At 39.5% G+C, this 26,613-nt stretch overlaps 1 protein-coding gene across 1 annotated transcript in view; it reads right to left on the reverse strand.

The window, feature by feature from the left end:
* Positions 1–26,613, reverse strand: part of dcaf5 (ddb1 and cul4 associated factor 5) — a 91,388-nt gene that overhangs the window by 44,854 nt on the left and 19,921 nt on the right. Inside the window, exons 4-6 of the mRNA XM_078563181.1 lie at positions 25,525–25,661; positions 21,894–22,023; positions 5,579–5,792 (exon numbers count right to left, since the gene is read on the reverse strand). Of these exons, the coding sequence (XP_078419307.1) occupies positions 5,579–5,792; positions 21,894–22,023; positions 25,525–25,661 (481 nt within the window). The remainder of the gene's footprint in view (positions 1–5,578; positions 5,793–21,893; positions 22,024–25,524; positions 25,662–26,613) is intronic.

Below are 26,613 nucleotides of genomic sequence, written 5' to 3' on the forward strand. Positions count from 1 at the left end.
CTGAAAGGTTTCAGGCAGCGGGTTGTAGAGCTGTCACTCAAGTTGCAAAGGCTTTATGGAGCAAGTTGCTGCACAGCCCGGCTAGCTCAGTTGGTAATGAATGGGACTTTTAAACCCAGGGTCATGGTCTTGAGCCCCACATTGGGTGATGATTTTTCATCTAATATTTTATTTAATATGGTAACGAATTGTATTCAATTAATGGGAGAGAGAAACTTTTTGACAAGGTAGTTTTGGCACAGTTCTTTGGCAGATATGGTTTGTTCCATTATGAAACGTTGTATCTGATCCATTCATTAGAAGGCATCTGGATTTAGCACCAAGGGATCCAGTTATTGTTGCCGGCACTGCCACTACTTTCTCATTTTCCCCTCTTGCTCCATCATGGTTTTGCTATCCTGGTCTTAATTTTGACACATTCTTTTAGGGTGAAATATGCAGTAGACGCAACATTAACTCCTGCATCGCCATAATGGGCTTCTGCACTTGTGCAGGAAGTGCTCCATTTAGTGTTGTTGCACAAATAAATGCAGCCTAATTTCTTCTTTCTGGCAATATAGCAATGGAGGTGGTCAGCAGTGTGCTATTTGGTGAAAGCAACGTTGGAGATATGTGCTGAAGAGTTTTTCCAAAAGCCTTCCAGCTTGGGTGATGCATCAAATCTACTGGGGCTGGATACTTAGATACAACAGAGCAGGAATAACTTACACAGCCCCTGGAGCCTATTCCGCCATTCAATTAGATCACAGCTGATCTGTGCTTCCAAGTCCGTTGACCTGTCTAGGGTAATATCTCTGGATATGCTTACCAAACAAAAATCTAAGGTAAAGGCTAAAATTCCATCAGTCATTTTGATTACTTTTTGCACCTGCTCACCAGCATTTAGTGTAATCTACCTGGACACTCAAACCCTTTGTTCCTCCACAGTTCCTGATCTCTTGCCACGAAGAAAATATTATGGCGCGTCTTTCCTGGATCCAAGGCGAATAACTTCACACTTCCACTCATTGAACTCAAATCAGCCTTGGCTTTGTCCACTCACTCAATCTGTCCTTGTCTTTTTGCAACTTCTTGCTCCCATCTACACAACTTTCTTTGATTCCTAACTTAAGTGTCATCAGCAACTTGAACATACAGCTCTCCTTTATCCAACTGATTGATCCATTTGGTGAAGAGCTGAGCCCCCTGTACAGGTTCCTAGGGAACGACATGTCACATTCAAATAGACTATATTCCTTTTATCCCTACTCCGTTTCCTACCTTCCAACTAATTACTGACCCATGTTGCAAGGTTACCTCCAATTTAGTTTGTTTTTATTTTTGCTAGTGATCTCTTGTGCAGCAACTTCTCAAAAGCTTCCTGAAGTCCACAGGGAGAATGATCTACAACAGCAGGAGATTTTTGATCCAGGAGGTCCTGGACCAAAGGAAACAAATTTATTGCATTCCATACTATTGCCTGCAGTGCAAGTATTATCAAACTACCAACTTTCTGGAGCGAGAGAAATTCAGTTAGTACAGTGCCTTTTTTGTTTCCCACATTCCTGGTTAGATACTGCCAATTCCCAACATGGGGCTAAACCAACTTCTAAATGAGCTAAAGTTATATGATTCTACCCGACAATTATTCAAGATCAGAATTCCATTGTATTTCTGACCTTGGGGTGGTAATCGGCACAGATTTGAGAATTAATAAAAAATCTTTGATTGTTCATTACTTTGTTATAGGTTTGCTCATTGCCAGAAACAGCCCAATTAATCCCCCTGAAAAAGATACAAAAACAGTTAATGAGCTACAACGGATACTTAATTCTTTCCATTCAATTCACATATTGGCTCCATTCAAAGCACATATTGGCTCTATTCATGCTGGCAAGGCTGTGAAATTGATCACAGGACTTTAAAATGGAGTCAATAGACCAATAATGGTCAAATCATCAACTGTTAAGGCTCAATCCTCAGGGCCAGCGAATAGAACAATTGCCTGCAGCTCTGCTTGTATAGCAGTTAAAACAAGCAGTGTTACAGCTAGTAGAAATGCAAGTGGTCACACAATCAGATAATATAAACAGTCAGGTGGGAGTTCCAGCTCTGAAACCCTCTGGCCCTGAATATTCCCAGTCCCATTCTTCCCCCCCTTCCATAAGCTTCAGTTCATGCCTGTATCTCACACCAGATTTCATGCACCTATGATCACTGTCCTTGCTGGATAGTATTGGTTCCTGACCGCCCAGCACAACACCTCCATTTTAAACTCATTAACCAGATGCTGATTTCCCCTCATGGTCTCAGCCTTCTAAGTTTCTGTAATCTCCTAATTCCTATAGCCCAGTGACCACACCAATGACAGGGATGCAAACACAATGTGTCAGCACTCAGAACCAGATATGTAATACTGGATCAGAAATTGCTAAGAAAATTGTTGTAGAATGGGATATTCTAATGCTGTCGTTAATTATGCACAGACTGGGAATTAAATCTGGGGCCTTTGAGTCTGTATGGTTCAGCTGTACATTGGACAAGATCACTAGACTGCCCGGGTAGATTGGATAGTTTAAACAGACAAGATGGGTATGAAACAATATTATTTTAAATGCAAAAGGTAGTGTACGCATAGGATTGGCAATACAGTACAATGTACAAGAGGAATTACCACCATGTTCATAAGATCACAATAGGAGGAGTAAGGAGGTCACTCAGCCCTCAAGCCTGCTGCGCCATTCAAGAAGTTCATGGCTGACCTGCTTATGGCTTAACTCCACTTTCCTGCCTGCCCCCATAACCCTTAACTTCCTTGGTGATCAAAAATCTGTCTAACTCAACCTTGAATATATTCAATGACAGCCTCCATTGCCCTGAGAAAGAGAATTCCAAAGACTAACAATCCGCTGAGAGAAGAAATTCCTCCTCATCTCCATCTTAAATGGGCGACCCTTATTTTTAAACTATGCCCCCTAGTTATAGATTCTCCCACAAGGAGAAACACACTTTCTGAATCTACCCTGTCAAGCCCCCTCAGAATCTTATACATCAGCTCTCATTCTTCGAAACTCCAATGAGCATAGGCTCAATCTGCTCAACCTTTCCATCCCAGCGATCAGCCGAGTGAACCTTCACTGAATTGCTTCCAATGCAGGTATCCTCTTGCTTAAGCAAGGAGACAAAAACTATATACAGTACTCCAGGTGTGGTCTCATCAATGCCCTGTACAATTGTGGCAAGTCCTCCCTGCTTTTATACTCCATGCCCCTTGCAGTGAAGGTCAACATCCCATTTGCCTTCCGAATTGCTTGCTGTACCTGCTTGCTAACTTTTAGTGTTTCATGTACAAGGATACCCAGATCCCTCCATGCCGCAGCATTCTGCAGTCTCTCTTCATTTTAATAATATTCTGCTTTTTTATTCTTCCTGCCACATTATATCCCATCTGCCACATTTATGCCCATCACTTGGCCTACCTATTTATCCCATTGCAGAATCTTTGCATCCTCCTCACAACTTGCTTTCCTACCTATTTTTGTATCATCAGCAAACCTGGCTACAATACGCTCTATCCCTTCACCCAAGTCATTATTATAGATTGTAAACAGTTGCGGCCCCAGCATTGATCCCTGTGGCACTCCACTAGTAACAGTTTGCCAACCTGAAACTGACCCATTTATCCAGATTCTGTTTCCTGTTAGACATAATATCTTCCAATCCTCCTTGGGTACAGGGGACTGGAGGATTGCACAAGTTACGCTCTTTTTCAAAAAAGGGAAGGATAAATCTGGCAATTAGAAGCCAGTTTAATGTCGGTGGCGGGCAAAGCTTTTTAGAAACAATAATGTGAGAGAAAATTAACAGCCGCTTGGACAAGCACGGATTTAATACAGTAGAGCTAGTACAATTTTTTTTTAAAAGGGCAAATCGTGTTAGACAAACATGATTGACTTTTCTATTGAGGTAACAGAGAGGGCAGTACAGTTAATGTTGTATATGGACTTTCAAAAAGCTTTTGATAAAGTACAACATAATAGGCTTGTTAACAAAATTAAGCCCTTGGGATAAAAGGGGCAGTAGCAGAATGGATACAGAACTGGTTAAGGAATAGAAAGTTGCAGAAGCCGCTGAACGGATATTCTCAATCCTCATAACAAAACTGTCCCTGAACTCCTTGCACTAGCTGTCGGAGGTGCAGGAGGCTCGACTGCCTTTGAAATAAACAGAAAGGTTTGCCATCATCTTTTACCATTAACAATGAGGACTGATCAAAACACAAAGCTTGTGCACACTTCCAAGTTAAAAGAGAAGAATTTTTTTTTTAAAATGTTCAGCTTTAGCAGCCTAAATCAACATGGGCTCAATTATGAGGAAAAATCCTCAACTTAAGGCACTTCTATTAAAAAACAGCAAAGGTCTACTATCAAATGATCCATGTGACAAATACTTGTTTTAGAATTACCTGTAATTGAGTGGGACAATAATATTTCAGAAGACAAATAATGTCGCATTAACAGGCTTTTCAATCACATTTCATCTGGTTTGAATTAAGTTTTACAAACATTAAACTGCAGTTTCTACAAGAGGAGTTTCACACTTTATCAATGCACAAAACTCCAGGATAACAGACAGCAGCTATCTCAGGGCATTTCAAATTCTGGCCTGCAGTTTCACAAGGCCACTTTTACATGTGGAACACCAGTAAAGGTGGAATAGTATACTCTTACCCAAATGGAAATTTTCATCAGCATTCCAGTGCCCATGAACTGAGCTCAACAGTATATTGTAATTTGCATGCTGAGTCGTCTGCTTTGTCCAAATTCTAAGTTATGCACAATCGACATTGCAACTCTTTGCTGCCGACTCTTAACGTGAACAGTAGCCCTAATCTCATATACCCACCCTGTTATATAAAGACTATTTTACTACTCAACTATGTTAAAGAACATCTCATTAACATCTTTGATTTGATCTGTTTTACTCCCATATACTCAAAGGAAGACGGCTAAAATACAGACACAGTACAGTGGTACTCAAAAGTTTTGTCTATTACATATATTTAGTTAAATCTTGAAACTATGAGCTCACACGTCAAGGCAAAACTCTCACTATATAGGGAGATAAAAATGTAACAAGTCTACTAGACATTCCAAACATACTGGTGCACTGAATAATGGCAACAGAACAGTAAATGCAGGAGAAATATGTCTGACATGCGCAAATAGGAAACACAGGCATTTTACCTCCCTGAAATGTTTCCAAGTCCTGGTGTGGCGCTGCTTTTCTTCCCCCCCCCCAGAGTGTTAATTTGTATCTCTTTTTAAAAAGTAAGACATTTCTTCATGCCACTGCTTATATTATTCAACAGATTACTGAACAATTTGATATATTCCCTAAAACAGCATACATTTATGTAGCAACACTATATCAACCTTAAAATGCGGACATATAACTTAATCGAGCAATTCTACAAAACAATTTCATACAGCGGTGAATGATCAGCTTACTCTTAAGGTCTCTCAGGCCCTAGCAGATGTGAATATAAGTAGCTAAAAGCTACTTTTCCAGTCATTCCTTTTAAATGGTTTTTACTTACTTGATCACGGTCTCCTGCAAAGCAACAGCTCTTCATTGTGCAGGAATTGAAATATCCTTGGTTATCAAACTCAAACACAGACTGCGGCGAGTGAATGTCATATAATACTGGAGGCAGGCGACGCCGCAGTGCCAACAGCTGGGTCCCACTACTATTGAAGCGGACACTCATGGCACTCTGCATGGGAAGTTTTCCTCCATAACGGAGCAAGGAGCTACAAGAAGAACACAGGGGGTTACAAAAAAATCCTAGCAAATTACCCACGTGTAGAAATTCTGATTATTAAAGAACTTATCTCTGCCATGAGTTTCTGTTATGCAGAGATCCACTCTAAACCCATCTGCTTCAGGCAAGCAAGCAACCAATACCTCCATAGAAAAAAAAATCAATCCCTACTAGACATGTGAAAACTGCATGTGTATTGAGCAGCGATGTTTTTTCATACCACGACTAATTGAATGCAGATTTGTACAGGAGATTAAATAGAAGATCATCTGATCGGGTCAGTAGTCACATTATTCTTAAATTCAGAAATATAGCACGCTGGCTGAGAGCGAGTGAAACACAATCAGGGATAATGCAGTTCAAATGCCAGTTAAACCTACTCTTTCACATGGGGTTTCAAATCAAAGGAGTCCAGTAATGGAGCCTCCTGCTGCTTTATTTCACTATTTTACTCGATGTGCCAAAATCATAAACCTTTCTCAATTTCTCTACCTTCTCTGCCCACCACTCACAATCTCCACTCCCCCCAACTTTCAAGTATTAGCTTTGGTATCATCCAAAATCTAACTAAAAGATGAGAATCCCAATGCAAAACAAAATTAGGAACAGAAATGTAATCACAAATTCATGCCTGCTAAGAAGCAAAATTCAATAGGTAAGACATCAGCTACAAGGAATTCTGCATGTAATACAAATATACCTGCTGTTTTTGTACAGGAAACTTAATATCTGAAAACAATCGTGACCTACAACAGGATGTTCACTAGTTTATTTATCGGTGAACACCTGAATTAGTGAAGCTTACTAGACAGCATGAGTAGACACCGTCAAAAGTCACGTAATAAGTAAATTAGTATCCGTGATATGCCTTAAGCATCTGTTGCAATGAATTTGCAATCTCAGTCATGGAGTCTGGAATAGTGTGTGATGTGGGATCGTGAGCAGGGGTGAGAACAGGAATAGAAAATTGAACAGGCTTAATTTTGCCAGTTAGTTTTATTTGTAACAATGATACATTTATGTCCAGTTATCCTGTAAAATCATTTCCAGCCAACATCAACAGGAATAAATGCCCAGTTCCTTAGCTGACCTGTAACTTTTTGATGAAAATCTACAAGGGAGATCCAGCTGAACATTTATCTGAACTCCCTTGCACAGCCCACTTCACTTCCTTGACAGCACATTCTACAGAAATTGATACACATGGCTCACTGGTATGATTGCACAGTCGGGCGAAAGTCAGATGTTCTATAGTTTTAAAAATTCAGCTCAAAGATGACTACAAGAAGATTAAAGAAAGGCCTTGAGAGTAATTTTACAAACAAGAAAAAACATATTTTATAAAAGTCAGAAATCAAAATAAAAGTAAGCAAATCAATTCTGACTTTTCTAGTTACACGAGCCTCTAGTTCTAGCAGCAGTCTTAATCTTATAATCGGGTTACTGTTTCGAGTCCGTATGACTCTTCTTCAGCGACTCTTCTGAAGAGTCATACGGGCTCGAAATGTTAACTCTGTCTTTCTCTCCACAGAAGATGTTCAACCTGCTGAGTTTTTCCAGCAATTTCTGCTTTTATTTCATATTTCCAGCGTCCGCAGTATTTTGCTTTTATCTTACTTATATATTCTTGTTCTCTCCATCCTCCAGACTACAATTGGGATCTCACCGTGTAGGGGCTCAATTACATACTAGCAAAGTCTTACAAAATGCCACATGCTCTGCCAGCTTCCTATTGCACTAAATAACCATTGTGAAATTGGTGATATCTTATGACTAATACAAAAAAAAGACACAAAAATCTAAGAATTGTGATGCAGTCATTCGCTTTCCTCAATTTACACTTGCCTGCACATTTTCTTTCACTAATATCATTTTCTTCCACTACTGGGTCAATGAGTAATGGCAAACTTACAAAAAATGTGTATTTATATACAGTAAAAAATTCACCTTTTAGTACAGTTTTAGCTCCTATTTTAAAATGCAATACAAACTTCTTTCTTACAGTACATTTATTCTTGATTTGTATTTATTCTCTTCCTCTGTTTACAGATTTGCTGAACTAAAGTAATCAATTAGAACATGGTTATGGGTGGCAGACAGGAAAGGGAAGTTGAGACCACAACCAGGTTCTACCATAATCTTACTGAATGGCAGAGCAGATTCAAAAGGCTGAATGGCCTACTCCTGCTCCTAAGTTCCTATGTTTCTATATTCTGCTTGAAAGTTCCAAGGAAAAAAATTCTCTTATATATCCTGTGAATAAAGAACTCTAGGCCAGGCAGCAGAGTTTTAGAAAATTAATCCAACATACTACACTCCTAAACAATAGAAGACTGTCAATCTGTACCTCAAACGGAGGCCACTCTACCACAGTGTGTATAATGTGGCCGGTTAATACAGTACTAGCCTTGCTTCCGTTAAAACTCTCAGCTCTTCTACCTTCCGCAAAACAAAAATCAAAAAGGCGGCATGGGTCGAAAGTAGGTATAAAACTGTTACTTCAGCCATTCTTTTCCCTATTACGGTTTAAGCCACATATTTATAAGGAAAAGCATACATGTCACAAATGAAGCAAAATGTTAGTACAGATCATATATTCTGCTGCTCCAAAAACTTGAAATGTTCATTAAATATTCCCCAAATTGTTAATCCAAAGAAGATAACCATTCCAAAATATTGATTATGGACTCATTCTAACTAACAATATGGTTGCTGATTGAAGTGATGAAAAGGAGATTTTTTTAAAAATTCTGTACGTCTGTTAAATTCTGTTCTAGCCAGAATTAAAACTGATTCTGTTGTTCTTAGTTTCAAAACATTGGACAGGCACCCTATCTGACAAGGTAGCTAGCTCATCTTTCAATTGGGGTTCAATTATTTTTGAAGTTTAAACATACATATATTTTAACTACAGTGGTCACAATTTTTGAAATGCCTGGACAGAGATGAGGGCGGGGGAGAACAGGGTCATGTCCTATTTTCCAGTTTGGTGTTCTGGGTGGATGTATATGGCAGGTGAGGTTAGCAATCACAGTTGTCAAGACTACTTATTGATCTAGCACTCAACATGGTGATAAAATACGTGAATTTTCAGTATTATGCAAATTAAATGGTCAATCCCAGTCAAGATGTTAAAAAGGCATTCCTGAAACAAGAAATTTTCTTTCCCCATTGCAAACCAATTCATTATCTCTAGCACCTGCGGTACTTTGTTTCACATTATTTTCTATGCAAAAGATCCAATTAATCAGCTGAGGGATTTTTTAATGCTCAATAATGGCCAAAGATATTAAACTACTTCTCACCAAGTATTTCAAAAGTAATAACACCTAAAATTAATGTAATGCCATACTACATCAACAAAATATCACAAAGCACTTCATGCAATCACTGAGAGTACAATGACTGCTATTGTAACGAGCAAGTACCTGAGAGAAAAGACATTAAATATTTGAAGGATTTCCTACAGTAACAAATAACTCATTCATAATTAGCAGATTATACATTTAATTTTACAAAAGTCCAAATTCTATATTATACACTAAAAAAAATGACTTAACACTCAGTAATATTCAATACCATCAGAATGGCTCAAAGCACTTACAAACCCCTTCTCCCTCAAAAATATGTGTCTTGAAGCAACTCAGCAGTCAGCTAACATCTCCTTTTCTGAGCCAGTCCTGAAAAAATCACCGGGGGAGCAATCCAACAAGCTACCAAATAAATTCCCAGCTAACAACACAGAAGACTTGCCAGAATCCCAAATTTTTCATCCTCATCTGCCAGTCATTAGGCCCCTATATACAAGACCTCCTTAGTGCAACAAGAAAAGTAAAGCAGTTCTACAATCAAGTCCGGCACATCTTATAGTCACAATTATTAAAATGATATGCAAGAAAGGGCGATAATGCTTTTAAACACAAACTACATTAGACATAGTAATTGTCTAGATTGCAGTTCACAGATCAGGCCAGTTGAGTAGCTAGCACTGTTCGCAAATTTGCCCATTACCCAATAACACTGGAGGAAGTGATTTTAAAAAAAAATCACTCATACAATGTGGGTGTTGCTTGCAAAGCCAACATCTATTGTCCATCCCTCATTCCTTCTGAGGTGGTGGTGGTGAGTCACCTCCTTGAACCGTTGCAATCCTTGAAGTGTTGGTACACCTGCAGTGCTGTAGGTAAGGAGTTCCAGGATTTTGACCCAGTGACAATGAAGGAAGGCTAATATATTTCCAAGTCAGGATAGTGAGTGAAGTGGAAGGGAACTTGCAGGTGATGCCTGCTGCTCATTCTTCTAGGTGGTGGAGGTCACAGGTTTGGAAAATGCTACTGAATAAGCCTTGACCAGTTGCTGCAGTGCATCTTGTCTATGGCACACACTGCAGACAGTGGTGGAGAGAATGAATATTTAATATGATGGATGAAGTGTCAATTAAGCAGGTTGCTTTGTCCTGGTTGGCATTGAGCTTCATGAGTGTTGTTGGAGATGCGATCTTTTAGGCAGGTAGGGAGTATTCCATTACGCACACAACTTGTGCATTGTAGACGGTGGACAGGCTTTAAGAGAGTCAAGAGGTACGTTACTCATCATAGAATGCTTAGCCCCTGACCTGGTCTTGCAGCCTCAGTATGAGGTTTGTCCAGTTAAGTTTGTGGTCAATAGTGAACCCCAGTTTGTTGATGGCAAGGGTTTTTAGCAATGGCACTGTCATTGAATATTAAAGGGAAGATGGTTAGATTCTCTCTTGTTGGAGGTGGTCATTGCCTGCACTTGTGTCACTTATCAGCCCAAGCTTGAATATTGTCCAGGTCTTGCTGCAAGCTTCGTTATATGCAGAGTTGCTAATGAAACTGAACAACTCTGCGATGATTAGTGAACATCCCACTTTTGACCTTATGATGGAGGGAAGTTCATTGATGAAGCAGCTGAAGATGGTTGGGCCTTGGACACTACCCTGAGGAATTCCTCTAGTGATGTCCCAGGCCTAAGATAATAGGCCTACAGAAACCACAACCTTGTTCCTTTGTGCTAGATATGACTCCAGCTAGTGAAGAGTTTCTCCCACCAATTCCCACTGACTTCAGTTTTACTAGGGTTCCTTGATATCACACTCTAGTCAAACTGCTGCCTTGATGTCAAGGGCATCCATTTTCAGCTCACCTCTGGAATTCAGTTCTTTTGTTCATGTTTGGACCAAAGCTGCAATAATATCTGGAGTCAAGTGATCCTAGCAGATCCCAAACTAGGCATCAGTGAGCAGATTAATGCTGAGCACATGTCAATTGATAGCATCATCAAGGACACCTTCCATTTTTCTGCTGATGGTTGAGAGTCTAATGAGGTGGTGATTGGTGGATTGGATTTGTCACGCTTTTTGTGGACAGGAGATACCAGAGTGACTTTCCACATTGTTGGGTAGATGCCAGTGTTGTCGTTGTACAGCTTGTTTAGAGGTGCAACTACAGCCCAACTGCTGTCAAGGCCCATAACTTTTGCTGTGACCAGTGTGCTCAACTGTTTCTTGTTTTAATATGGAGTAAATTAAATTGGTTGAAGACTGGTCATCTATGATAGTGAGTTCCTCAGGAGGAGACAGAGATGCTTCTGCCTTGTCCTTTGCATTCATGCACTGGGCTCCACCAGCATTTCGGATGGGGATGTTCAAGGAGCCTCCTCCTGTTAGTTAATTGTCCACCACCATTCAGGACTGGGTGTGGCAGGACCGCAGAGCCTCAATCTATTGGCTGTGGGATTGCTTAGCTTTGTCTACAGCAAGTTGCTTTCATTATTTATAAATATTGTTCTGTCCTGTAGCTTCACCAATTTGGGAAATCATTTTTAGGTTTGCCCAGAGCTGCTCCTGGCTTGATGGTTATGGCAGAGGAGGGATATCTTGGGTCGCAAGGTTACAGATTGTGATAGAATACAATTCTGCTGCTGATGATGGCCCACAGTGCCTCATGGATGCCCAGTTTTGAGCTACCACATTCGTCCTCAGTGTCAACATGGGACTTGGTCTCTACGAGGGCTATAGCACAGATAGATGCATCTGAAACAGATTGTCAAGGAAGAGGTCAAATAGGTTTTTTTTCTCATATTGGTTCTCTCACCACTTGCCACATGCCCAGTCTGGCAACTATACCCTTCAAAGTTCAGCCAGCAGTGGTGCTTCCGAGCCACTCGTGGTGATGGACATTGAAGTCCCCTCATGCACAGTGCATCATGTGCCCTTCCTACTCACATACTTTTTTCAAATGTGTTCAACATGGAAGAGGGAAGTAAAGTGGTAATCAGCAGCAAGTTTCCCTGCCTGTGTTTGACCTGATGACATGAGACTTCATGGTGTCTGCAGTCAATGTTGAAGACTCCCAGGGTCACTCCCTCCTGATTGTATACCACTGTGCTGCCACCTTTCTGATGGGTTTGACCTACCGGTAGAACATGATGATGATGATGGAGTCTGGGACGTTGGACGATCATTGTCTCTCAGAATCATACCTATATTAGGAATCTCCTCGGGTTAGGGGACTTCAATATCCATTCTTCAACAAGAGTGGCTCGGTAGCATCTTTACTAACCAAGGAGGTAGCATGCCTGTAGCACAGCTTTTCTTTGGAACAAGTCCTTAAATGTTAGTGAGGAAGTCTTTGCAGGGCTGTATTTGTTGTAATATGAATCAGATACTTAGGGAGATGTTGTGTGGTTCATCTGGCTTTATTATTTGTGTACCTTTTTGTAGCGGTTTCATACCACTAAGTGGCTTACTAGGCCATTTCAGGTGCTACATTACGGTGGGTCTGGAGTCATACATTTGCCAGACCAGGATGAGATTGACATGTTTTCTTCGCTGAAGGGCATTAGTGAATCAGTTGGGTTTTTATGACAGTCCAATAGCTTTATGGTCACCATTACCCTATATTTTACTTTCAAATTTATTTAATTAACAATTCAAGTTTACAGGCTGCTATGATAGGATTTGAACTCACCTCCACATTATTTGTCCACGATTCTGGACTACTGATCCAGTAACATAACCACAGTGTGAGGACTTGTATTTAATCTAGTAGCGAACATTGAATGAGGCAAGCGCCAAGTGTGCACCACAAAACTGGAATACCAAACAGCACAACCACAGCACAAGCTGTGCGCAAGTTCTGACTGCACAGTGTTATCAGTCACTTCGTTTTCGTTAGCAGATATCAGGCAGCAAAGAAGTTGAGAGGTGCATTATCTGCCCCATCTCAACCAATATTGGAGTTTCTGTCAGACTGAGAATCACTGATTGAAGAACCTCCCAGCTGCAATGTGCCTCAGATGTGGTAAGCTTCTGGTCTGAGTAGTAGCAGATACAGCATTAAATTTCTCGGGCCACAAAGAGGATTCAAATTTTCAATCCTTTCAAGTTAGGAACAAGTCAGTATATATATATTTGAGGGTATGAGCCTCTTGTTACAATCCTATGCGAGGGTGTAGAATTGATTCACAGATGGGAGGCAGAGAATAGGGATAAAAATATTTATTCCAATTGGCAGGGTGTGATGGTGCTGTTCCCAGGGATCTGCACTGGCACCTCCTCAACTTATTTTTAAAGTCAATGACTTAAATGAAGCAATAAAGCCGTATATTCAAGTTTGCTAATGGCACTAAATTAGGTGTACAATAAGAATGTAGATGGGAGCAGAAAATTGCAGAGACATTGAGAGATTAAGTGTGTGAGCAAAATTGTGGCAGAGGGAATTCAATGTGGGGAAGGGTGAGCTTATCCACTTTGGACCCAAGAATGAAAGATCAGAGTATCTTCTAAATGGTAAAAAGTTAAGGACAGTGGAAAAGCAGAAAGGTTTCGAAGACCATGTCTAAAAACTAGTGGACATGTACAAAATTAATTTTAATAGGCTAGTGGAATGCTGGCCTTCATCTGAAAGGAGTTGGAATACAAACGGTTGGAAATTATGCTACAGTTGTAAGAAGTTTTGGTTGGACCACATCCAAAGTAGGAGAGTTTTTTAAACAGTAGATTTTCGATCCAACGAGGAAGGAGGCATTGATGGATTTGGTTCTAGGGAATAAGGTGGGTCAAGTATATCATGATCTATCTGAATGGTGGAACAGGCTCATGGTGTTGAATGCCTAAGCTCCTGTTCACATGTTGCCTTTGTCACACACAAAAGCCAAAAAACATACACTGTAAGTGGAGTGGGTTAAGTACAAGTGCTTCACCACAGTTTGTGCTTCAGGGATTACAGCTGACGTATATCTGATTGCCAACTATTCTTCAAAACTTTAAGATAAAAATTATTGTATCTGGTCATTCTTTCCAGACCAGACACTTGGGACATCAAGTCAGACAAGAAACAATTGGTTTCAATTTAGTGGCTGCTCCAGCTTCAACCTGAATTACATTAGCCCTCAAACTGGACACCTACTTTTCTGTTTACTAAACACAAGTCATGGCCTGACTGTCGTTATCCTGGACTCCTGAAATAGGCTGAATTTAAATGGTTTGTCAATCTGACCTGCTGTCATTTTTGCCACAAACGTTAGTGGTAGAAGAACCCTTCATCCACAACAAGTAGTCAGGGTCAAATTTAATTTGGATAAAAATTTGAAGAGAACCCCACGTTTCAGAATTTCTGGGTTGATTTCAGGAGAGACCCTTTGTTCAAACCATGCTTATTCCACAGCCAAAATCTCCTGATGTCAGTCCACACATTCCCATATCATTTATCTGTGAAACGAGCAAGCCTAGAACTAGAATTAGCTTAATTTCTTGATATGTTTTGTGATGCTGGTGATTAATGGTCAATTTGTCCCAGATTTTAAACAACCCAAAATGAAAATCTTGTATTTGGGTAATGTATTCATTATGTACCAAAATATTTATTCGTATAAAACTCTCAGTCAAGGAAATATTAATAGAAAGTTCAACATTTCAACTTTGTAAATTATACAGAACTCCTTTCAAAATGTTTCCAAAGACAATAATAATGCAATTTAGAAGGACCATACCATGCTGCATTTTAAGGGCATAAAAACAAATAATAGTTTCCCGAGAGTCAAAATTAATTTATAAAGTTGACAATATAATTAATTATAAGGTGGCATGAAAATCTACAGAATCAGCTGACTTACACCTAACTGCTGAAATGAAAGGCTGGAGAACAAACATGATGTCCTTGAACAGCACAAAAAGGAACTAATCAGTCGATCTACAGAATGCAAGTGTGAAAACTGCTCTGAGTTGAAGTCTCATTACTGTATTTCACCACACCCATTAAACTAGAAAATACCAGAATGTAACTGCACAAAGTAACTCAGTACTGTCCAGAAAGGGTAAAGTGTCCCACCAAACCAAATCTAAGAATGAAATTGATCAGTGATAATAAAACAAGTAGGAAAGAAGAGAGAAGTTTAAAGGGAAGTTTTCAAATCTCTGTATATTTTAAACTTCAATGTGTAATGGTGCCTGCCTCTCTTTCAGCAAGTTAAACAATAATGTTCTTTAAATCTGTACATCTTGTTAGTTCATTTTCAATGCCAAGAGTTGCTGAGCTCAAGTACTTCCCCTCACATTGCCTCCATTAAGATCAGTTTGCCCACGACAGAATTATAAATCTAATCCGTGTTCAACCATGGTTTTTCAAGTCGTTTCAACTGTTTCCTCACCAGCCTTCTTGGTAAAGTTGTTGAAGCACAAGAAACATTCCTGAATCAGTTTCAAGCAGGTACTTGATGAACGCACATGATCACTGCTGCTATTTTTCCCCTGGTGAGAGCTATCTGATGCTGCACTGCAAGTACTTAACCACTTTAGCCTAGTATAGAATTGTTTTCATGATATACCTGGTGCACTCTTCAATAAATTCACTTTGTCTCTTGGGTGAAAAGTAACATACTTGAAGTTCTGGTGAAAGGTCATCGAACTAAATCATTAACTCTGTTTCCAGCTCATGCTGCCTGGCCTGCCGAGTATTTCTAGCATTTTCTGTTTTGATTTCTGATTTACAGCATTTTGATTTTGCTAATGCACTTGAAGCCTTTCAGCTTATGCCTGTGCCACTTTCACAGTCAACATGGTCATCCCAAACCTGATCATACTTGGCTAACAATTCAAAAAAACCTAAGATATTGCCACTGGATTGGGGCATATGCCATGGAAAACTAATTCTCTTCAAAGAAACAGAACACAAAACTTCATTTAAGAATTTCGTTTCACTTTTCTTTCTCATTTATTAATTTTTTTCCCCTCAAGCAACCCGTGCAAACATTTTATCATCTTTCAACCTCTTTCTCGCATCTATCCAGTTAATATTGCATTCCTTGTGGCTCGTTTCCTTCTCATGTTCAGGAATGTGCTTATGCAGATGGTACCAGCTGCAATCTGCAGTGCATCCAGTTTACATGGCTATGGTTGCAAGGAAAGCTTGCATTGCTATGTGGAATGCAGTAAACAACATGCTGCAACTGCTGTTAAGTTACACTCAGTTTTTTCTCCATTAGGAAGCAAAGTCTATGGGGAAAACAGCTTTCATTTGATAATTGCTTTCTGGATGGAACTTTATTTACCATTTATGTAGCGCAAGTCTATGTCATTCTACTTTAGAGATCCTACGCTTGAAAGAATCTCATTAACAGAAACATGAGGTGGCTCATGTTCATTTATCTTCCTCTTTGTGCTACTCCTCTTGTGCTTTGTCTGCTTTAGGAGTAATCATCCTCAATCTCAGGCTCAAATTGATTCTGCTCCACATGGAATCATTGAAACCTACAGCACAGAAGGCCATTTGGCCTGTCATACTTGTGTGGTGAAAGAGCGGTCATGTTTAACCCTAACATCTCCAACTTTCACTCAGAATTCTGAATGTTCAGGTAACTGGCCAACTTCCTTTTAAAATTAGTTATGGAATCAGCTTTCACCACCTTTTCAGGGAGAGCATTCCAGGTCCCAACAACTCGAGTGAAAACATTTCTCATCTCCCTTCTAGATGTTTTGCCAATGATTTTAAATCTATGACCTCAAAAAAACCAATTATCAAACAAATGCTGTTTCCCCATATAATTCTCTTTACACTCTTCTGGGAAATGAAACAGATGAAGTTGTAGGGTGTTATAGTGGAAAATCATCTAGTTAACAACAATCAGAACAAAATTCTGTTTAGGGAGACCAGGAAATATCAAAGGTATAAAAGCTTTACTGGGGAGTGGTCATTTCAGCAATTTAAGAAGGGACCTAGCACAGGTCGAACAGAAACAGCGATCGCAGGGTAAAGCAAGTTGGAGCTATGGAAGTGTGTGTTCAGTTATAAACTCACCATATTTCTTTCCAAAGTTAGAGCATCAATAGCTGTGTCTTAGATGACATAAGGGTCATTTGGGTTTTTAAATAGAGAAATAGAACATAAAAGCAAAGAGGACATGCTAAACTTGCAAATCACTAGTTAAGCCTCAGCTGGAATATTGTGTGCAATTCTGGGCATCACGTTTCCCAGAACCAGATCTAACACTGCTTCCTTTCTTGTTGGACTGGAGATATATTGATTGAGAAAGTTCTCCTGTACACATATGTCAGAAATGCTTCACTTTCCCTACCGCAGCACTATAATAACCCTAATATAGACTGGGAGAAGCAGTCTAATATTATCTATTTTTGTTACATGCCTTTGAAACTCGTTGACAAACTTGCTCATCTATCCCCTTTTCCATGTTTGGAACTCTATACCAAAAAAAAACTCAATGTAATAGCTCCCCCTCTGCCATAGAGTCCTAAAACCATCTAGTAAATCCTCTCTCTTTAGAGCACTGATATCATCCTTAATCAATACTGCCACACCCATTCCTCTTTTTCCTTTACTATCATTTCTGAATATTTGGTAACCAGGATTATTAAGAACCCTTTCTTGGCTTTGTTTGAACCATGTCTCTATTAATGCAACTGTGTCATAATCCCATGTGGAAATTTGTGCCTGCAGCTCTCCAACTTTATTAGTTACACTATGGACATTGACATATAATTTAGTATTTCTTTTGTCTCTTTTGCCATTTTTCTCAATCTGTTCCTTGCAATTTTTGGGATATTTCTATTTTTACTACTGTTTACGTCTCCTTCACTTTTGATCCTCTCTGCCACTTTCTAGTTCGCCTCCCTCCATGAAATTAGCTTGATCCCTCCCCAACACTACTAGTTATCCTCTCAGAGAGAACACTGGTCTCAGCTTTGTTCAGATGCAACTTGTACAGGTGTCCTCTCCCCCTAGAGGCAGGCCCAATGCTCCAAGAATCTGAAACCCTCCCTCCTGCAGTTCCCCAGCCATGCATTTATCTGCACTATCTTCCTGTTTCTGTAATCACTAACACGTGGCATTAGAAGTAATTCTAAAATTACTACTTCTGATGTCCTGTTTTTAAATCTTTTTCCCAGCTCCCTGGAACTCTGCCTGAAGCACCTCAACATCTTTTCTACCTAGATTAGTGATCCCAACAGAGACCATGACTTCTGGCGGTTCCCAGTTTCCTCATTGAATATCCAGCACTTGCTTGGTAATGCCCTTCACCTTGGCACTAGGGAGACATCAAGCCATTCTGGAATCACATTTGCAATTATAGAAATGATTGTCTATGCCTCTAACTATCGAAACCTCTATGACAAGTGCATTTCTACTCTTTCTTTTTCTCTGAGAACAGCCAAATCTCCCGTGATAACGGGGGCATGATTGTTACAGCATTCTTCCAAGCAGTAGTTACCCTCTGGGTTTCCAAACGGAAAACAGGTTAGCGAGTGCCACTAGTTTGGGGAATTTCTACACTTTGATTTCCTCCTAACTTGTCTGGCAGTCACCCATTCCCTCACCTTCTGCACCTTTGTACCTGAGGGACGACCACATGCTGTCGACGTACATTGGGGGAAATGCTCAGACTCCCAGATGCACAGCAGTAATTCCAGCTGTTCCTCAAGCTCCAAAACTCAGAATTTGAGCTCAAGCAATTGGTAACACTCCTTGCACGTATGGTTATCCAGAATGTGCGAATTATCTTGGAATTCTCACAGAGAACAGGATATGCAATAGATCCCAGCTCCAGTGAGAGAATCTAACCATCGTCCCTTGATATTTCAATGACATTCCCATCACTGAATCCCCCACTATCAAAATCCTGAGGGTTACCATTGACTAGAAGCTGAACTGGGCCAGCCATATAAATAACATGGCTACAAAGCAGGTGAGAGGCTGGGAATTCTGCAGCAAGTAACTCACCTCATGACTTCCCAGAGCTTGTCAACCATCTACAAAGTACAAGTCAAGAGTGTGATGGAATACTCTCCACTTGGCAGCTCCAACAACACTCAAGAAGTTCAACAACAACCAGGACAAAGCTTGATTGGTACCTCATTCATCATCTTAAACATTCACTCTCTCCATCACCAATGCACAGTGTGTATCATCTACAAGATGCATTGCAGAAACTCCTCAAGCCTCCGTTGACAGCACCATTCAAACCCACGGCCACTACCATCTAGAAGGACAAGAGCAGCAGATGCATGGGAACACCATCACTTGCAAGTTCCCCTTCAAGCTGCACACCATCCTGGCTTGGAACTATATTGCTATCCCTTCGCTGTCAGAGTCAACATCCTGGAACCTCCTCTCCCTAAAGGCACTGTGGGTGTACCTACACCACATGGACTGCAGTGGTTCAAGGTGGTGGTGACAAGGGCAGTTAGGGATGGGAAACAAATGCAGGTCTAGCCAGCGATGCCCACATTCTGTGAAAGAATAAATGGAAAGCTGGCCTGCCTGGAAGTCAATCTACTGACCTCTAAATTACAGAATTCAAAGTCTAAGAAACTCACCTCCAGGACAATAGCCTATAAAATTTAAAGAAACCAGTCACAGAGTCTGAAATACTAAAGTAGCAAAAAGTTAAGTAAAGTCACTGGAAATTCTATCAACGTAAAACACAATAGAAGATGCCACCAAATGAATTTCAACACTGAAAAACCAACAATTTAATCAAACAAACCCAGTAATCAACTCGCTCCATGAATTTCATTCTCAGATTTCCATGCTATGCCTGCTCTGATTCACTGCTCTCATTGACTTTCCATTGTTTGAGCTCCCACTTTTATCCGTCGTTCTCTCATACCGTTTCCCCTCAGGTCTGCAATCTCCACTCTCTGACTCTGTTGCCAGTTCTCCTGTTTTTATCTGTTGTCTTCTTGCACTGCTTCCCTTCAGGTTCACTCTCTGCTCTCACTGACTTTTGCACTGTTTCCTCTCTCTCCACTCTCACTGACTCTTGCACTACTTTTACTCAGGCTCACTCTCTCAATTTTCCGATTCTGCTGCTGGTTCTCATGCTTTGACCTGTTGTCCTCTTGCATTGCTTCCCCTTAGGTTTCCTCTCTCTACTCTTATCATGGTCACTGGCACCAGAATGAGATGTGCTGTATGTTTTGCCACTCTCCATGATGTCCCTGCCACCTCTGAGGAATCTGAAGATATTCCACCACACTTATTTGGACTCCCATCTCCATCCAAAGATTCTGAAGTTTTCCTATGCCTTTCCTTTCTTTATCCTGCACCTGACCTGTACATTTCATTTTTGACTATTTAATTTATTTACTCAGCACAGCCTGAGATCCTTCAGAATTCTGCTTAACATTCAAGAAACAACAAGGTCTACAATATTCCAAAAGTACTAATTGGTTAGTTTGGGTGCTCAAGGCTTAGTGAGTTGAAGTGTCACCCTGTGATATGCTGGCATCACCGAGAAGCGGGTGTAAAAATCAGCAGGAATTACAAAAACAAGATTATTGTTTTTTTAAACATAATTTAAAATGTCCGGAAATCAATCATAATAGTTGTGCATGCTTTGTCAGGTTAACTAAGCTACTCTGTGAATCTACAATAATATAGCACACAGATTTTTATAATTTCAGTCACTATCATTGTAGTTTTCTGTTAAATATACTTATAAAAATCATTGTATTATTCTATTTAAATAATAAAAATTAAAATACTGGTTTCTGAAATTCCATTCAATAACAATCTATAGCAGATTTCATAACTGAATAGTTTAATTACTATAGTGCATCCCACATGATGGTTTAATCATCAAGAAAATTCCCTGCAACTTAATTATATCATACTCAGTGGTTTAATTATCTCCCAAAAAAACACTAATCCAAACGATTATGGTACGTTTCCTTTTAAGATAGAAAATAAAATCCACAAAGCAATTTACAATTTCACTGCATGCGAGTTATTCTGACTTGTCCCAGAGGATACTTCAAGATTCATCTATAATCAATTCCTGATCATTCAAAATTATTTTTTGCTAAAAAAATTGAATTACGCAATAAATTAAATAACAAATGCCACAAAGTGGGAATTAGCTCTAAAAACTGAATTATCAGATAACATGCATTAAACAACTTTTAGTTAAGGCTGCACTTGCAATTTTTATCTCATCGAAGCTCAAGAGAGAAGATTACAAAGCTTCTGAATATCCACAACTCATAAAATTTACCTAATTTTTAAAAAAGGCCAGGAATTCAGGGGCAACATTTATAAAATGAATGTGGTTAAGGTTTTAAAATTGTAGGTTTCACAGGTGACCAACAAAATCATATTATGCCAATTTTGAATCAACACTGCAGAAGGTCAGGTCACATAGTAAAACAGTTTACTTTAATTGCTGTTTTCAACAGCATGCAGCGCAAGCTTTAATTGGTTAAATCTGCCAATGCTACCAGGTGCGGCACATGCTGCAGGCCTACTGCCCAATTGGTCAATTATATGAGTTGTTGAATTACAGAGACCTCTTAACCAAATGTCATGTAATCTATATAACTGCTGAGGATGCCAATGTTCTTTTAATTCATTATAGTAAAAAAAAAACGAATAGCAATAACCACGTGTTAAATTTCAATTAGCTCGAGTAGCAGGTGATGCTTCCACCCCTCTCACCTATAAGGTAGCATTCAGAATCACTGGCAGTTTTACTGTGTAGAGTTCTACATGAATTGTTCTTACTGACAGGCAAGGAAATTTCAAACAAGAAAAGGCTAAGCAGAGGATTAGCTCACCTTCGAGGCTTGCGGATATCCCACAGGCCCACTCCTTCTTTGGAATTTGCAGTAGCCAAGAGTCTGGGCTCCACAGGGTTAAACATCACACTGTGAAAGGCTGATGGGTAATTTGCCAAACAAAACGGTTCTGGAGAAAGCAAGATGCATTTAAAGGTCAAAACTTGTATGTAGACATGGAATAAAGTTACAAGCAGAGTTTAATTAAGGATATTAATTAAACACTAATATTATATAATAGGTGGTTGTAATGGCCCAGCATTTGCTGCAGAGGGGGCATCTCATCGGGTTTGGGTTCTCGTTGGATTTCTTCACCTACGCTTGAGCATCAATTAATTTTATGCTGCAAGTTGCTGGAAGTGAGGACATATTTGGGACCTTGGTGAATGACAGGACCAATAATCGATCACCTTAACAATTAAATTTAAGGACTTAGGAATGCTTAGCAGAGCTCTGAAGTGGCAGCTAGGATGCTATTTCAGCAAAGTTTTCCTCTGAACTTAATGCAAAAAAAGTAGTTTGAAGTTGTTTTGTATTTGGTACATGACACAAACAGATAGTTAAGAAAGCCTACTACCAAGGGTTCAGGTTATTCTTGTTTTTAAATTCATGAAATTCAGGAACCGTTGCCAACTGCTGCCTACGCACAAAAGCTGGATATTTTCTAGCAATTCTAAGCATGCATTGCTAGTGGAATCAGAATGTTAATGGTTGGTTACTTACAAATTATGTACCCAAATACTTGGGGAGAGGATGTGGGGCTGGGGGAAGATAGTTCCTCCCAAGCTGAAATAAATTTAGTATTGGCTTTACTCACAGCCATAATTCATCGCAAATCAATTTAACAAATCAGTTTATCTTGCATATTGGTTGTGTGTTTTATGTGGCATGTGCAGGATAACAGTCATTAAATTGCCAACTGGTTTTAAGGTGGAAGGCTACTTACTGGAGACAAAAAATACATTACTACCAGGGCTCTTGTAACCTTAAATAGCTCAAACTTTCTGCAATGAGTTTAATTTGCATTTATGGTGCAAATGCAGAAATTTCTTGTTACACATCAAGAGGTCGACGGTGAGCTCTGGTTTTTGCAAGACTAATGGCAGAGCGGCGCAAATCATCCAGAAATATGTGGCGATTCATAACACAATGTGTACATATTCCTCGCCATGAACTACTGGGCTACTTACACACCAATAATGATGTGCACCTTTAACAAGCCATTATTTTGCCTGCAAATTCTGGCTGTTTGATATCTTTTTGACAAATAAAGACATAGCACCAGAGGTGGAAACTCTTTCGAGTTACCAACAGTCACAGATTGCAACCTCTTTCGAGTACAATCACAGTTCTTGGTTTTTCCGGGAGTGGGACATGAACCCACAACCCTCTGATTCAAAGGTGAGGGTGCTATGAACTGAGCCACAGCTGACACCTCCTTCTGGCTGTTTGATACTGAACTACCACTTATAGATGTAATTAGAAATACTAACTGATCCCTCACCACAACATTATGTACTTCAGAATTTACTTTAATGTCAAGTACATTCATCCAAGTCTACACGAGATACATATTTAAATTCAGATGAAAATAAACATCTTTGGGTATGGAAGTGAGAGGTTATTGAAAAGGATCCTTTTGTGCACTTTGCTGAAAAGCAGACAATTTATGTCTAGCATTTGCAGCTTTTATACAAATTGCAAAACCTTGGTGTTTCTCATAGACTCAGAGGTTTACAGTCCAGGAGGCAGCTATTCGACCCATCGTGTTCACACCAGTCAAAGATCTGACTACATTAATCCCATTTTCCTGAGCTTGGCCCATAGCCCTGCTGGCTATGGTAACTCAAGTGACTAAGTACTTCTCAAATGTTACGAGAGTTTCTGACTCAACCACCCTTTCAGGTAGAGTTCCAGACACCCACCACTCTCTGGGTGAAAATATTTCTCCTCAACTCCCCTCTTAGCCTTCTACCTTTTACCTTAAATCTATGCCTCCTGGTTATGACCCCTTTATTAACGGAAAAAGTGCCTTCCTATCTACCCTATCTATGCCCCTCAAAATCTTAATCACCTCTATCAAGTCCCCTTTCAACCTTCACTGCTCCAAGGAAAACAACCCCAGCCTATCCAATCTTTCCTCATAGCTGATACCCTCCAGGTTTCAGGTCAACTATATATGTAGCCAAATCAGAAAGATAAAGCAGTGTTAAATTCCACCTTCAAACTATAGCTCTTCTGCAACCACTTAAACATAAACACTTGCATGGTAGATGTATTGGTATTTTTAGTTTTCTTTTGTTGCCATATTGCACAATGAAAACTCAATTGCCAAACTTGAAAGATATTGCACAAGATTTGATCTGTAATTTTAAATAACCATACCTACACAAACAAATTGGCAGTCTAATTGCCTTGAATATAACAATGGCATTAGAAGATAATATACCTAGCATTTAATCCAGAGAACAATTTTTGACAACTTGTTCACTAAGGGAAATAAACAAACCATGAGTATGGACTGAACAACCCTATATACTCAGGCAGAGCTACAGATAGGATGAATAGCAAATGCAACAACTTGCATTTATATAGTGCTTTTAAATGTAAAAAAAAGTGTCTTAAAGCATTTCACAGAAGCACAACCAGAAATAAGTGATCCAAAAAGGAGATAAAAGTGAGGTGATCAAAAGCTGAATTTTAATTGGTTGGGGGAGGTTCTTAAAGAAGGTGGAGCAAATGGAAAGGTTTAGGGAGGAAACTCTAGGGCATAAATGTGTATCTTGTAAAAGGAAATGTTTAAGAATTGGCGAGAATGGATTTTGATGGGGAAGGACTTTATGGTGAAAGTACTCCTCCAATGCCCGTTTTCTTCTTTCACTAGCATATCTTATATGATTCTTAGTCCTACTTATTAAATCAGAAACAGCTTGCAAACAGAGTACAGGGAGTGTGGAATCTAGATGAGATAGTGAGCAGAGACTGTGACAGTGCTGAGAGCTACCTCAGAAACAGCCTTGCTACTGGTTAAAGAAATGAAAAATTCACACAGACTAAATTGTCCAACTGCAAATTTGCAGCCCAATTGTGCAATTCCAGTAATTAAACAAAATGTGAGGGGGGGTGGGGTGAAATAAAGGCAATTTTTTAGGCTTCAAAGTGAGGTTCAACAGTCTGCAATGTGTTTATAAAGCAGAATGGTGCCCATTTAGGAAAACACCTCCGTACATTTTGGAAGAATTTCCGTGATTTGGCCTCTTTTGTGGGGGGAGGAAAGAGAGGTCATAATCACCAACTCTCTATGAACACAGTGAAGTATATCAAAGCCACAGGGTGTCCAGTATATTAGATTCAAAGACAGCCATTGTCAGTTCGACATAAAGATTAAAATTCATTAAACCGAAACCATATACATATTCTCTTACGAGATCAAAGAAAGGACAGTTACGTAGCGCTCCATCACATCTTTAAAATGTCTCCAAGTTTCATATACACACACACAAGTCCAGTGACTGTTACATAAGCAAACAAAAAGTTTCAATTAAACAATTACAATCTAGTTTAGAGAGACCGAGTACATTCTTTGAACTACATGGGTTATATTGTGTACCAGTCATTTCTTAACACTCACCTCCATGCGAGTCCCGTATATCCCAGATAAGAACTCTGCCATCATCTGAGGAACTGGCAAACACATTGTCATTCACAGGACTCACAGACAGGCCGTATACAGCATCATCATGGGGGAAAACACTCACTATTTCAGTGCTGAAAGAAAGTTACAGATAATGAAAATTTACCTAAATTTGCACTGTTAACAATTTCAGCTAAGCTGCTAACTGTGGAGAGATGGGGGAAACAGAAGAAATTAAACTAACACCACAACAGGAAGTACTGAGTGAGACAGCAAAGTTGGGAAATAGTTGCTTGTAACGATATATATATATTATATATATATATATATATATATATATATATATATATAATATATATATATATATATATATATATAATATATATATATATATATATATAAATAATATATATATATATTTAAATAAACACAGATAACTTGTGTAGTTCATTTGCCAGATATGCATAGATGATAACTTTCACTTCTTCCTCACCTCCCAAAACGAACACAGCCCTTTTTCATAATACTTTATATAATTTCCCAGTCTGTACTAAGAAACATTGCAATGACTCATTCTTTTATGAAACGTTAAAAGCGACCATGCAGTAAACCCAAAAGCATTCAAGGCAGACTGAACACAAACAGCCCGATAGGACAGATTCCATATAACTGCTGTAGTATTCACCACTGAGCACAATTTGAATTTTCAAAAGAACATTGAAAGCTTTCTGGACAGCTCTAGATGGATAGCACATTCATTTGAAACTTGTCTGCTCCACAAATCTCTGTGCACAGAAACACTGCTGCCAAGTAATCCAAGCTCAGTATTTGAACCCATGTAAGTGGACCGAGTAGACCTGTATTTGTACTGCTAACTTTCAACAGGACATACATGTTTGCACTCATGCTCATTCCAACTAAAAACTGGCACAGCTGAAGCCATACTGTTCCATTCGCATATGAAACTAAGGATCCTAACCCTTATTTTACCAACCATAGGAGTTGTTTGCTCAAATGGAGCTGAATGATAAACAAGCTCGTGTCAAATCCAAACAGAATGCCAAATTCCACTTTGAGTCAGCCACC

This window comes from Cetorhinus maximus, chromosome 18 (genome assembly GCF_964194155.1).
Source record: "Cetorhinus maximus chromosome 18, sCetMax3.hap1.1, whole genome shotgun sequence".
Lineage (NCBI taxonomy): Eukaryota > Metazoa > Chordata > Chondrichthyes > Lamniformes > Cetorhinidae > Cetorhinus > Cetorhinus maximus.